The sequence below is a fragment of the Panulirus ornatus genome, chromosome 9 (genome assembly GCF_036320965.1).
Source record: "Panulirus ornatus isolate Po-2019 chromosome 9, ASM3632096v1, whole genome shotgun sequence".
Lineage (NCBI taxonomy): Eukaryota > Metazoa > Arthropoda > Malacostraca > Decapoda > Palinuridae > Panulirus > Panulirus ornatus.
The window spans coordinates 8657651-8672440 of NC_092232.1; the positions used below are offsets into that span (position 1 = coordinate 8657651).

General features: G+C 49.2%; 1 protein-coding gene across 4 annotated transcripts in view; it reads right to left on the reverse strand.

The window, feature by feature from the left end:
* LOC139750192 (G-protein coupled receptor Mth2-like) overlaps positions 1-14790 on the reverse strand; it is a 108574-nt gene that overhangs the window by 15505 nt on the left and 78279 nt on the right. For all 4 annotated transcript variants that reach the window (XM_071664613.1, XM_071664611.1, XM_071664610.1 and 1 more), the window contains 2 exons: positions 7481-7659; positions 2283-2412 (listed from right to left, as the gene is read on the reverse strand). In XM_071664613.1, the coding sequence (XP_071520714.1) occupies positions 2283-2412; positions 7481-7659 (309 nt within the window). The remainder of the gene's footprint in view (positions 1-2282; positions 2413-7480; positions 7660-14790) is intronic.

A 14790-nucleotide genomic window follows, 5' to 3' on the forward strand; every position in this document is an offset into this window, starting at 1 on the left:
TATAGAAGTACTATACACACGACTTCATGATTTTCTTGAAAGGACAAGGTAACTTTTAAAAGTAGGGCTAAGGCGAATCCACTGTAAATAATAATAGCACGTCAAGGTGTCCATATGCCACAAGAGTGGCCTTGGATGCTACAAGCCTGGAGGAGGGAGGATGTGAGGAAGGCTTGACCTTCCCCCTCCCCACCATCACCACCAAGCTGTTGCTAGGTTGGGAATTCTCCGTCGCATTACTGGACGGAATGAGATATGCACAGCTGGTGGAACAAATTGTTGATGGACGTGTTTCGTTCTCCTAATGGTGGACGGTGAGAAACATTCTTGCAGAGGAGAAAGACTTAGAAGTTAACCTCTGGCTGCATCGGTTATAAAAAGCATCTTTGCGACTACCGAAAATTTTTTTTGACGGGGTACAAGCCCTTGATAACTGTCTTCTTACGGCTTCTAGTATATCTAAATGAATTCCTTTTATCGTAGACTGTTAAGACGTATGAGAGGACCTAAAAAACTAGTCGAATTGGAAACGTGTAGCGAGAAACCACAACGACCCAGGAACTATACAGAGGGAGGAGCCTCGTCCGGGAACAAAAGGGCCTCCTAGGAATACAAACAACTGGCGTCTCCAAGGCGTAAACATAACTACAAATAGAGCTTACAAGGAGTTGGGGAATGAATTAAAAGAGCCGGGACGAATGGAAGAACGCGAGGAGCAAGAAAAAAACAACTATTTAGTATAAAAGCTCTGAGAATCAGCTATGGAGGCTTATAAATTCAGAGACCTCCATATGGCCAACATCATCAACTCCCTCTGGGACCATGGAACGTTGTATGAAGGGGGGAAGGAGCGTGAATAATGCTAAGCCCCCACGAGAAGGGATGATAAATGGATGCTACCATCACGGACAGCATGACTTTCACGTCTGATGATTAAAGCCATGTAGGATGGCATGGTGCTATTAAAACTACTTATGAATAAATTAAGATAGGACAGTTCAAATACGAACACGTTGGCAGTACTGAACACCGTAAAGGAACTGATGAAAACGTAGATATAAACGACAAAAATGCTCGAAAACAAGAATTCAAGAGTGCAGCATAGGATGCGGCTTAGTGGAAGAGTAGGGGAGGGTGATGCCTGACGCGGTCTGAGAACGCGTGGTGGTAAGAGGATTTTCTAGAAGCTATGCAAACGCCAGGCTGTTTAGGTTAGGCCTAAGTGTGAGGGCGAGTGCCTCACACACAGGGAGACAGATGTAGTGGGAGGGAAAAGGTAGAACGTGATATACGGAGGGAGATTAAGGGAGGACGATTGTGAGGGAGAACTGGGACAGGAATGTAAACCAAAAATGATAAGATGTTGAATGAGGATAATGTGATTCAAGGGAATTGCAGGAGCAAAAAACCTAAAAGAACACCAACAAAGATGAAGACAAATCAAATACGGGAAAAAGAGTGAAGACGTAAACTTGTGAATACGCAGGTGAAAACAAATCCTAAGTCACAAACATAAGGTGCCTGAGAGAAGACTAGAGATCTGAATATATACAGAGAGTACGGGAGACAAAGCAAAATGCAAATTACTATCCTTGCTTCAACCAGAAGTGAATACGAAAAAAGCTGGAAAGCATGAGAACAAAGCAGTATTACAGGTTGGAAGAAGAACGACCAGGTGTTCCATATTGTGACACCAAAAGCACTGATGTTATCTGTGATCAGTGGCTGATGCGCCACAGTTTACCACGGGAGGGCCGGCCCGGGACGAGGGGCAAGATGCATATATAAAACCGCACACTAATGCAGTGGTTCCGTCTCACACACGCTACCCAATGAAAACATTATTTTCTGTGAGAATGTAGCTTAACACGATACTTATCTATGTTAAGGAAACGTTCTTTTGAGGGAGATACATAAGCCACAACATTCCTACTGAAAAGGGAAAATTATAAACGAAAAAAAAATAATAAAACATTCGCTATTATACGTCCTGACCTGACAACAAACATCAGTAGCGAATGACGTCCTGTTATAACGTTAAAACACCGTAAAAGACAGTTATGGTTGGCGTGATATATATATATATATATATATATATATATATATATATATATATATATATATATATATATATATGCCTTGGAAACATATCTTCGGAAAATTGAATTTTTTGGTTTCGTGAAGTACATACATTTAAAGACAAGTCCTACGTCTCTCCTGTTAGAAAGTATTTTATCAAAGAGGCAGAGAAAAAGAAGACAGAGTGAGAACTGTTAACTTACTGGAAGAGCCTGGCTTCTGAGCTCTTATTCAGGGAACAGAGCTTGTAGGCGGAGGCGATGAAGAGGACCACGTTGATGCCCAGCACGACCGAGGTGGGCCCGTAGAAAAAGATGATCAGCGCGTCATCACCTGTCATAAAAAGTGGAGCCATTAATGCCAGCTGATCAATTTTTCAAGAGAATATTAATGTACGTAAAATGTAAATGATTACATGCGTTCTGGTAGGGATAATGATGATGGTTCATTATGAAAGAGAGGGGAGGGGGGCAGTCTTCTAGCTTGTTTACCACTAGGCTGTTAACTGCGCGTTGGCTGGATGATCGATCGCTTTATAAAGAGGTTTAATTCACGCGGTTCGGCTAGACTCACTCGTTACGGGCCGAGAATTGAGGTGGGCCACTCAACCTGCTTAGATATTATGACCAACTTGAAACACTCCTGCATGATAAAGACGGTAGTAATTCGGGAATACTTCACAACTCTCACAATGCGGGGGAAAAACCGTTTTCGTTCCTTGTAGCAGAGAATTTCAAAGCACCGTAACATAAAACGGAACGAAACAGAGCATTAGGAATCGTACGCTGGAGTGGGGCGTCTGAATTGTGCTACGATCTCGTTTAAGTCGAACTCTAGTGTAAGTCTACAGCGACAGCTCGGACTCTACACCACCAGGAACGTTTTCGAAGTAGCTAGTGAAGTCGCACGGGAGGCTTGCCCCTTGGCACGCTGTGTTGCGACGCATTCATACCGAGAGACGAGCAGCAGGAGTGCCGGGAGCTGACCTTGTCTCTGATAGCTTGCAGGTACATTACCTCAGACGTGTGGCCACGATGACCATGGGCCCCCGTGACGGGAGAAAAGAAAGAACTAACAACCTGAGGAGGAGGATGGTGGGTAAAGGGAAGTTAGGAGAGGGACAGGAAAACCGCTAGGGAAGGTTGCTTAGACCAGGGTCGTCAGGGCCAACACTGGTGGGCTAGGGGTAGATGGTTTTCAGGAAGCCCACCTATTCAACCTCTGAACTGGGAAGGGAAGGTGTCGTCTGCACTGTTCAGGTATAATGTATTCTATTCCAATTGCCACCCTAGCTCCTTCCTTGTGGGTAGCCCTGCCTAGGGTCTTTTTGAAGGGAGGGAGGGAGAGTCGTGGAAGAAGGTTGTTAAAAAGCTAGGAAGGAATGGGAAAGGGTTGTTAAGAAGCTAGGAAGGGATGGGAGTGGGTTGTTAAGAAGCTAGGAAGGAATGGGAGAGGGTTGTTAAGAAGCTAGGAAGGAAGGGGAGAGGGTTGGTAGGGTGCCTTGAAAGGCGTGGGAGAAGGTTATCAATATGCTTGCTTGCAGTGAAAAAGGTTTGCCAGGATGCTTATAGGGCGTGGGGGTAAGGTTGTTAGTATGATTGGAGGGCGTGGAGAGAGGGATAACAGGATGCTTGAGGGGCGTGGAAGGAGGAGGGTCACGCGGATGTGCTAGGGCGTGGAGAGAGGGAGTGCTAGAGGATTGGAGGGCGTGGGAAGAAAAGGGTTGTCAATATGCTTGGTATGCATGGGAGGAGAACGGCTGGATGCTTGGAGGGCGTGGGGAGAGGGTTGGGCGTGGGGAGAGAGTTGTTAGAATACTCAGAGGGCGTGGGGAGGGTTGATGGGATGTTAAGAGTTTCCACGATGCTTAGAGGCCGTGGTTAGAGAGTCACTAGGATGCTTCGAAGGGCTTAGGAGGAGGAAGGAAGGAGGGGGTTATTATCCGACCGTAAACGCCTTGGCCACTCCCCTCCTCTCTTCCCCCCGCGCACACAGATTTGTCCTTCAGAAGCCATCTTGCCATTACCGTATTGCCACACCCTGGCAACCCACGCACGGCAGCTTATACACGCCCACCCACACCAGGGCACACTCCACCACGCCACAACGTCCGCCACGCCACACCCTCCAGGAGACCAGACCCACAACTCACCATACTCCATCACGCCACACAAACCCCCACCCCCACCCCTCCTAAACAAGCTACAACCTCCGATACGCCACACTCCAAGACAACACACCCTCCAATACACTACGGTATTCAAGACACCACACCTTCCAACAAGCCATATCCTCCAACGAACACACCACATCCTCCAAGACACCACACTCTCCCAGACACCACACCCTCAAACACACCACAACGTCCAACACATCACTGCCTTAAACACTCCACATCCTCCATCAAACCTGCATTCTCCAATATACCGCACCCTCCAACACACTTCACCCAGCACCACCACACACATACACCATCACCACGCACACACCCATCCTCTCTACGTAACGGGTCAACCACAGTTCCCATTTAGCTGAACAGTTGTACAATTTCTTTGCCTGAGATAATCTTCGACGACGTCCATATATACGTATATACAAAATCGACTTGTAACCTATGCATTTAGAAGAGTTCTACAAGGTCTTGTAGGTGTGGTGGCCCCACCTACTCTCCCTAATGCTCTCGTAGACTACGATGTAATGAAGACGTAGGCACATCTACTGTCCAGGAAGACGCATCGTCGTTGAATATGTCTGATAATAAAACCCACATTTCTTAGAGGTTTTGATTCTCATTGTTCCAGTATAGTTTCCCCCGTCTCTGTTCATTGTTAGTAGCAGGTGATAAGGACCCAGGATGGGCCGACACTGTACTGGAACAATAAAGATACAATCTCCAGGAAGTGTTGTCTTATCTTCATATCTGTGGTTCTTTATTTGGACCCACGGCTCTGTCCATCAGCCACCCAGCTGTCGCCAACACCCTCACCGATCTCTCTCTCTCTCTCTCTCTCTCTCTCTCTCTCTCTCTCTCTCTCTCTCTCTCTCTCTCTCTCTCTCCCTCTCCTCCTCCTCCTATATCAACCCCTAGCCTCTCCGATCATCTCTCCATCTCCCTATCTACCTTTTGTCCGTCTCTCGTCCACCATCTCCTTCTCTCACTCTTCCCTCCTCACCCATCTATACCCCAGCACCTGAGGAGCACAGAACGCCCTTGGCTTATCATAGATCCCTCGCTCGTCTCATATCCACCCACGAGTATCCTATTTATCCATAAACGTCGTCCCTATCCAGTCACAATGCCATGAGAAAAAACTTATCCCTCTCTAATCGTAAAAGGCCATCGCGCTTTAATCGCATCAGTCCAATGAAAACCGTCTCTATGTAATCGTCCCTGCGTAAACGTATCCGTCCATAAGCATTCATTCCCTTGCCCTCCACCGACCCCCTTCACAACGCCCTCACCCCTACAACCTCTCGTATCGATAGTCGTGACCGTCCACGCTCATTAAACCTCAGTCAAGACGCACGCCACCCCACTTCTCCAGCCTCCCTCCCTCCCTCGCCTTACGCCCTCCTCCCCCTCCGAAAGACCTGAGCTTACATTCCAGGTGCGGCTATCGAGCAGTATGATCTGGAGGGGGTAGGTACTGACCCTCCAACCGATTGCGTATCTCTCGACGCAGAACAATACAGTCAGAAGATTTCTACAAGAAAAGGGAGAAAATCCCGTTTTCTAGAACCTCTGGAACTTCCCAGGTATATAATCAAAGTTAATGGCCATTGTTACCTGGTGTGTCGTCGACCTTCCCGAAGGCAGGTGATGGTCTAATTAGCAAAGCGGCCACCAAGAATAACATATTGGAGATACGTTAGCAAGGTTACGTAATCCAAACGCGTCAAATTTACTATCGACTGTGAGATGCATTTATGGTCGGTAATTGCAACCCTCAAAACGAGTGTTGCAACGGACTGGCTATGATGATTTACGGGCGGCAGACACTGAAAACTCGTGAGGGGGTTGTTGTCAATGGGAAGTCCTGGCCGCTCTGAATTCGACCGATTGCATGGACTAAAATCTCAATCATCGTGCAGGCGATTATAAGCGAAAAACCATGATATGAAAAGGCGACATGACCGTGTCTGTGTGCAGAACTTGAGTGCCGAAGACAAGATCCTACGGAGGAGAGATACAGTGGCTAGCGGGTCCAAGCCTCTCTCATCGCTGTACAAGACGCTTTTTTTTTTTTTTTAAGCTCCAAGAACCTATTAGTCTCAAGTCTTGTCCAGGGCGAACGAGTCAGTTCTCCCGTGAAGTGAGAGAAGAATTTTTTCTCTGTGAGTCTCCACTGTACACCGACGTGTGAGTCTCCACCGTCGAAGTTCTTTAAGCTGGGAGATAACAAGACAGAGGCTGTAGGCCATGAGGGAGTCCGTCTGTTCTTGCGAGGAAAAATGCACGGACGGGTCGAAGAAAGATGCTTCTTCAGGGATACTACTAAACCAGGGTAACGAGCGAGGGCTGAAGGGATTTCAGAACAGGGTAAGTAAGGGGCGGGGTCGTCCATGCCAGAGGAGGTTAGGAGGCGCCTCAGCCAGGGTTAATGCAGTCTATATACTCCTACTGCATACACTCCTCACACGAACAGAGGCACGAAAGATTCATCTACTCAGAACAGAAACATCCTCTCTCTCTCTCTCTCTCTCTCTCTCTCTCTCTCTCTCTCTCTCTCTCTCTCTCTCTCGTGGGTTCCACCGCGTCCTCCCGCCACCATCCACTTGCCTGCTGGTATACACGAGTCACAACCACCCATGCAGCTCAAGCTGATCTTACTCGTTAATTAAGGCGCGAGAGGCTCAAGTGCGCTAAAGGGTTGCCAGCTAAAGCATAAGTCAGTCGAAACCCAGCCAGGCGACCCTGAAGCTCGACCTCCCTTGAGCGCCTCTGCCCCTGAGAGTGAGGAGGCCCTGAAGCCGTGACCACGACAGTCCATCCCCTGTACCTCATCACTGCTGCGCTCGACTATATATTGTCTAAACAACCTTGTACACCTGTCCTCCTCCCATTGTTCTGTCACTGACAAGTGTTTGACCTTCAAGTGTTAACTCGACTCTCAGTTGCGCCAACGGTACACCTTATCTTCCCCGATGGGTGGGACTCTGGTCTCGAAGTGCTGATGAGGAACTGATAATGATCTAAGATGGTGATGCTTGAGCAATCCTTTCAGCTTCGTAAGGAATCATAATACCTCTTCTTCCACTTATAAATAACATGAATGTATTTTCGATAGGCATATATTTTCTTCATTTGATTTCATTCTTCGTTGGAGCCACAACCAATGTCTTTTTAGCCTGAGGTTCACATAGCAAAGGATGGGGGTTTGAACACTTGGCCTGGACTCACCTGAGAACCAACACCTGGCGTGGCCAAAGTTGGGTTTGGGGAGCAGGGAGTCCTCCAGGCCCTCTGAGAAGTCCCTGGCGACGGCGACGGAGGTGATGAGGACGGCCAGACCCCAGGCGTACGCTGAGTAGATAGCGAACCACTTGCTGACGCGGCCATATGACCCGTCGCTCTTCCACCTGGGGAGTGAGGAAGAAAAAAGAGTAATGCACACCGTCTGGGGGACTCTGTGGTATGGCCGAACATGGGCGAGTCTACAAGCTACATACAGCGAACGATGATGATATACAACACTCGCAGACCCACTGGAATTTGCGAGCCTTACGCAATACTGGCTATTTCGTGTGTGTTTACTTTGGGCATAAACGTGTCGTGTGGAGGGTGAGGTGTAAGTCGGTGCAACAGGAGGGTGCTGGGGGGACTGGGTGGTGTTCGATGGTCTGTGTTTAGTATGCATTAGATGTTGAGCAACACGGTCCTACGACTATCCCCCCTAACCCTCCCTACGGTCTCCAGGTATGAAGAAGATGACGACGCAGTACCATCCGCGGAGGTGTCTCCCAGGCGAGCGTTTTCATCACAGACCCTAAAACAGGACCTTGGCAAACAACGCTACGTGTCTAGCTTTACCGAAGGGACACAGGTCTAGGTCCCCTCAAACACCCAAGGTTACACGGGTCGGACGCAAGCTCCTCCTGGCCGAAACCTGAAGAAGAAGACAACCCACTCGACAAAAAGGAGGAGGATGTTATTGGATTATTGGCCTCCTCCCCATCCCACCCGCAATCTAGAGCCCGGGGAGAAGATTCCACTGTATGGGACCTGGCCAGAGTCAGGATAACCAGACGATAATGGAGGAAGGAAGAGGAGGAGGAGGCGGAGGAGGAGGGGGAGCTGGAGCCTCGAGAAACAGCCATGCGGAGGCTGGCCGAGACGCCGACCCGTTTCGCTCCAGCTTCTACTGGTGGTTGCCTTCTTGCGCTGTTACATGCACGTGGGTCCGTTCCCCTTATGGCTGTCATGGGAAACGCTTCTCTCGCTCCTGTCTAATAGTGATTCCTTACTTCTTCTAACCCGTCACTGCGCAACCTCCTGCCCACTGATGGTAACGGCAGCTGCTGCAGCGAATATCGCTGCATCTCGCACACCTAATCCCACTTTACGCGACAACTTGGGTGATGTTGTGGCGATAATGCAAGAAGGTCACCCAGACAGACGAAAATTGATAATCAAATGAAAAAATAAACGTATCAATACAATGGAATTATGTAGATATATAAGGAAGCTTTGGTAATGGAACACTTCTGCTCTGCGTTATCCAATCGGACCTCTGGAGGATCTGATTTTTTCTTCGAAGAATTCAGTCCGAAACATCCAAGCTTACCCTTAGAGAATCCAGTCCTATCTCTAAGGCATCTGATCTGCCTCTAGGCTATCCAATCGTTCCTTTAACGGATTCAGTTGCATTCCTGAGGGAAGGGACGGGGTGATATTATGGAGAGGTGGGTAGAAGAGGACCTGATTCTCTGCAGGTGGATCGAGGTGGGTAGAAGACCTGATCCTCTGTAGGTGGATCGAGGTGGGTAGAAGAGGACCTGATCCTCTGTAGGTGGATCGAGGTGGGTAGAAGAGGACTTGATCCTTTGTAGGTGGATCGAGGTGGGCAGAAGAGGATCTGATTCTCTGTAGGTGGATCAAGGTGGGTAGAAGAGGACCTGATCCTCTGTAGGTGGATCGAGGTGGGTAGAAGAGGACCTGATCCTCTGTGGGTGAATCGAGGTGGGCAGGAGAGGACCTGATCCTTTGTATGTAACAACTCACGGGTTATCTGGACGCTTTTCCGAACATCTTACTCACTTCGAGTCCCGCGCGGAGGCAGCAGCAGATGGAAGACCGACATTCTCCCGCGAACCGGTTGGTTGCGTAACTTGTCATCGTCGGAGGGACTCCTAAATTGGCCACCTACTCGGGAATGGTCAAATACATCGTACGAACAACGATGAGCGCCATATTTTTTTTTTCTCTTCTTCTTCACAGTATTCTCTTCCTCCTACTCCTCCTCCTCCTCCTCTCTCTCTCCTCTTCATTCTTCTTCTCTTTCTTCTTTCTTCTTCCTCTTCTCTTTCTTCTTTCTTCTTCTTCTCTTTCTTCTTCCTTCTTCTTCTCTTTCTTCTTTCTTCTTCTTCTCTTTCTTCTTCTTCTCTTTCTTCTCCTTCGTCTTTCACTCGACATGGGAAGTGGTGGGTCATTCATTTTTCACCCAGCTCCATCTCCTCCTCTTCCTCCATCATGACCTCCCTCTCCACCTTACTCCTCCTCCAACAACACTATCACCACCAATACGACCACCCGGCCTCATTCTCCACCCTCCTCCTGCTCCTACACCATCGCCACCATTACCACCACCAGGCCTCACCCCTCCTCCACCCTGTCCTCACAACCCCCTCTGTCCCCACCGCCTCCTCCCCCACGGATAGCCACCCGTAAACAAACCTGGACGAGCCCAGGTCTTACATAATACGGAGCTATGAACACTGTGCCACCCAGGTCACACGCGCGCGGCGTGTGTGTGTGTGTGTGTGTGTGTGTGTGTGTGTGTGGAGGAGGGAGGCAGGGGTTTTGTGTGTGTGTGTGTGGAGGAGGGAGGCAGGGGTTGTGTATTGTGTGTGTGTGTGTGTGTGTGTGTGTGTGTGTGTGTGTGTGTGTGTGTGTGTGTGTGTGTGTGTGTGTGTGTGTGTGGAGGAGGGAGGCAGGGGTTGTGTATTGTGTGTGTGTGTGTGTGTGTGTGTGTGTGTGTGTGTGGAGAGGGAGGCAGGGGTTGTGTATTGTGTGTGTGTGTGTGTGTGTGTGTGTGTGTGGAGGAGGGAGGCAGGGGTTGTGTATTGTGTGTGTGTGTGTGGAGGAGGGAGGCAGGGGTTGTGTATTGTGTGTGTGTGTGTGTGTGTGTGTGTGTGTGTGTGTGTGTGTGTGTGTGTGTGTGTGAGGAGGGAGGCAGGGGTTGTGTATTGTGTGTGTGTGTGTGTGTGTGTGTGTGTGTGTGTGTGTGTGTGTGTGTGTGTGTGTGTGTAGGAGGGAGACAGGGGTTGTGTATTGTGTGTGTGTGTGTGTGTGTGTGTGTGTGTGTGTGGAGGTGTGTGTGTGTGTGTGTGTGTGTGTGGAGGGTGCTGTGTTGTGTACTGTGTGTGTGTGTGTGTGTGTGTGTGTGTGTGTGTGTGTGTGTGTGTGTGGAGGAGGGAGGCAGGGGTTGTGTATTGTGTGTGTGTGTGTGTGTGTGTGTGTGTGTGTGTGTGGAGGAGGGAGGCAGGGGTTGTGTATTGTGTGTGTGTGTGTGTGTGTGTGTGTGTGTGTGTGTGTGTGTGTGTGTGTGTGTGTGTGTGGAGGAGGGAGGGAAAGGTTGTGTATAGTGTGTGTGTGTGTGTGTGTGTGTGTGTGTGTGTGTGTGTAGCGAGCACGACACATCTTTCCTCCCTCTCTCGACAATTCTTTGACACGGATATGAGTTACCCATGACCTACATCCTCCGTAATGAAGAATGTAAAGCTACCCATTTTCTTTTTTTCTATTTTCTTTTTTCCTTTTTTTGTCTTCAACATTCCTGGGGTCTCGGGAGGGTTTTGCCCGGCTTGTATACAAGACGACTCATTCCTTGAGCTGCTTACAAACACTGACTGAAGTGGTGACAGACCAACCCCCGCTGAGCTATTGAAACACACACACACACACACACACACACACACACACACACACACACACACACACACACACACCGGCTCTGATCATTTAACGTAACTTTACCACACGTTCTAAACTTCGCAAGGGAGGAGGAGGAGAGTGGGTGTCTCATGACCGCGTTTTCCAACGTCGTAAATTCTACGGAGTGGGAGCAGCTTGTTGGACCTTCACTCACCCACCCCATAACCCCATTGCCTGGCAATCTCCACCAACTTATAATCTCCGGTGATAAACTTGCGTGACTTCCAATTCCCCGGCAAATTACAGCAGTACACAAATCTTGACACCAGCCTTCCCCTTACCATGCACGGTCAGGATAGCAGGCACAGGCCCGCGCGCGCGCCATGCGCTGTAAGGAGTCACTAAATGTCTCATGCAGAAGAATGTCCTATAATATAGAATGTCCCTTACAGTAGAATGTATTATACAGTAGAATGTCTCACACAGTACAATGTCTTATACAGTAGAATGTCTTGTAGAGTTGAATGTCCATACAGCACAATGTATCATACAGCAGAATGTCTCATAAGTAGAATGTGTCTACATACAGTGGAATGTTTCACACAGCAAAACGTCTCATACAGTAGAATATCTCATACAATAGAATGTCTCATACAGCAGCATATGTCATACAGCAGACGAAGCGTTTCGTACACCCCTAACTCCACCACCACCACCACAACCGCTCCTGAGGGCGACCAATAATGAAGTCGTCATTATTACTGTGTTATTCTTACTGGTCGAGTCCCCAGCAGGTTATCATATACAGGGGCACCGACGAGGCTCCGGCCGGAGGGAGGGAGGGAGGGTGTTACTTTCTGGGTGAGTAAAGAGTTTACGCTCTCTGGCTCTCACCCCCACACCACCCCACGTCTCCTCCTCCTCCACCGCCGCCGCCACCTCCCCTCCCTTTCCTCCTGCCGAGGGCGAGGTCATGAGAAGCTACTACTGGCGCTGTCGTGCCTCCTGCGGGGTGTTCCTGCTCCTGACGGTGTTCCTGTTGCTGCGTCTTGTACTACTGTAGTTCTTGTTTTTGCTGTTGGACGCTGACAGCTCCGCTGCTACTGTTAGTGTTGCTGCTACTGTTGGTGTTGCTGCTCCTGTTACCGTTGCTGCTCCTGTTACCGTTGCTGCTACTGTTGGTGTTGCTGCTACTGTTGCCGTTGCTGCTACTGTTGCTGATGGTTCGTGTGTGGGGGAGGGCAACAGTACCACACACCAACCAGTTTCTACCCACGACTGTACAGATCTTCCCGGCCCTGCCATCCATCCAGGAAGTAAAATCGCTGAGTGTGAGTAGCTTTCTCTAGAGAGAGAGAGAGAGAGAGAGAGAGAGAGAGAGAGAGAGAGAGAGAGAGAGAGAGAGAGAGAGAGAGAGAGGTGGACTGAGGGGGAACAGTTGTTGTTCCTGTAACCCAAGAGGGAAGTGAGGGTAAGGTATCTGAGTTGAAAAGTGAGGCCGTGTCTGACCCCGGTGTTAAGAGCCGTTGGGAATGATGTGAGGTTGGAAAGGAAGGTGAAGATGATTGAGGGAGAAGGATAAGGAAGAGAGGAGGAGGAAGAAGACGAGGAGGAGGAGAATTGAGGATGGAGAAAAAGAGAAGAGAGAATAATTTTGTTGACGATGTCTAGGAGGCTCCCTCGCTCTATAGCTTCTTCAGAAGTCAAATTACGAGTCTAAAGCTCGTTGTTGGCGACCCGTGTCCCCCTCCTCCCTGAACCGGCCGGGTGGTTCAGTCGAGACCTCGTCCAGGTGCACCTAATACCCTCCTGGGGCTTCTCGTTCAACCCGTCTGTCAACACAGGCGACACCATCCACCTCTCCCCAGCAGTGGCGAGAAGCGCGAATGATCAACCATTTGTGTGCTTCTCTTCCTCATCCTAAAGCCTTCTAGGTCGTCCAGGTGTGTTGGTCCTTTTCAGACCCGTTCTCTGTAGATTCGTCACTTGGATACCCTCCTGTGGCACTTCTTTTTTTTAGGAGGTCATCCCGTCGTGTTACCTGAGCCAACACAGCTCATCTATCTACTTCGCCCTAAGGACGGAGGGAGGGTAAGACAAAAAAAAAATTATATATCCCTAGCGTTCCTTACATGGAATAGAATGGTCCTCTGGTATGGGACAACGTTCCTGGACGTGTCGACTGTCACGTCCCTTGACAAGTGCCACCTAGCGGCCCCTCCTTCCCTCCCTCCCTTCTTCTTAAGACCCACACCTTCCTTCCTTCCACTACGACTCATCATTATATTCTTTTAACTCCCTCACAATTTCCTTATCACAGCCTCTCCTTATCTCTATCGCCCTTCCTCTTTTCTCTCTATGAGGATTAGGAACTTAGAAAACAGGGTGTTGTACTCTGGCGGATACTCTCGTCATAGAGTGTCTGGTCTTCTATTATCTGTCTTTTCCAGATACCGTCCTCCAGCAGATAACTTCATTACAGACCATCAGGTCTTCTGTTATCTATTCCCGAATTCGTCCTCCAGCAGGTAACTTCATTATAGACCATTAGGTCTTCTGTTATCTGTCTATTCCAGAATTCGTCCTCCAGGAGATAACTTCATTATAGACCATCAGGTCTTCTGGTTATCTGTCTTTTCCAGAATTCGTCCTCCAGCATATAACTTCATCATAGACCATCAAGTCTTCCGTTATCTGTCTATTCCAGAATTCGTCCTCCAGCAGATAACTTCATTATAGACCATCAGGTCTTCCGTTATCTATTCCAGAATTCGTCCTCCAGCAGGTAACTTCATTATAGACCATTAGGTCTTCTGTTATCTGTCTTTCCCATATATGTACTCCCTCTGTACCGTCCTCCACCAGATAACCTTTCCATGGCCTACTAGGGGTCTTCTGTCACCTGTCTTTCCCATTATACTGTCCACTAGCATATACCTTCATCGTAGACCATCAGGTCATCTGTCTCTCTCTCTCATGTCCTCTGGACCAGTTGCCTCCGACGCCGCTACTTGCCATCTGTATGTAACCTCTTGCTTCGTCCCCTCCCCGTCCACTACCATCCACGCCCCTGCCTGCTACCTGCTTCGCCCCAGGTGAGGTGCCCCAGCACCCAGTACCCGCCGCCACTGCTTCGTCCCGCCGCCGCACGTATACCACCACCGCCACACGGCCCACTTGCTCCGCGTGCCCCATGGCCGACGCCCCTTCCCGACCACGCTCAGGGAGGGCGGGGCAGAGGTGGCCACCAGATCCCTCTTGTGGCGTAAGTCAGGTCTAGTCATTCCCATTCCTCCCATGAGGTTCCCATTCATGACACAGGGGAATGAGGCGTACGTCCCCATCTCTGTCACGGTGTTAGAAGTACGTTCCCATTCCTAAATAGTTATTGTTAGAAATACGTTCCCATTCCTCCCATGGAGCTGTTAAAAGTACGTTCCCATTCCTACCTTGAAGCGGTCAGAACGGAACGTTCCCATTCCTACCTTGAAGGTATCAGAAGTACCGTACGTTCCCATCCCCTGACGTGAGACTGTGGATGTACTGTACTAGCGCTACCATTCGCGCCATCAAGACTCTTGGCTGAACACGAACCGCACATTTCTACCATGTGGTCG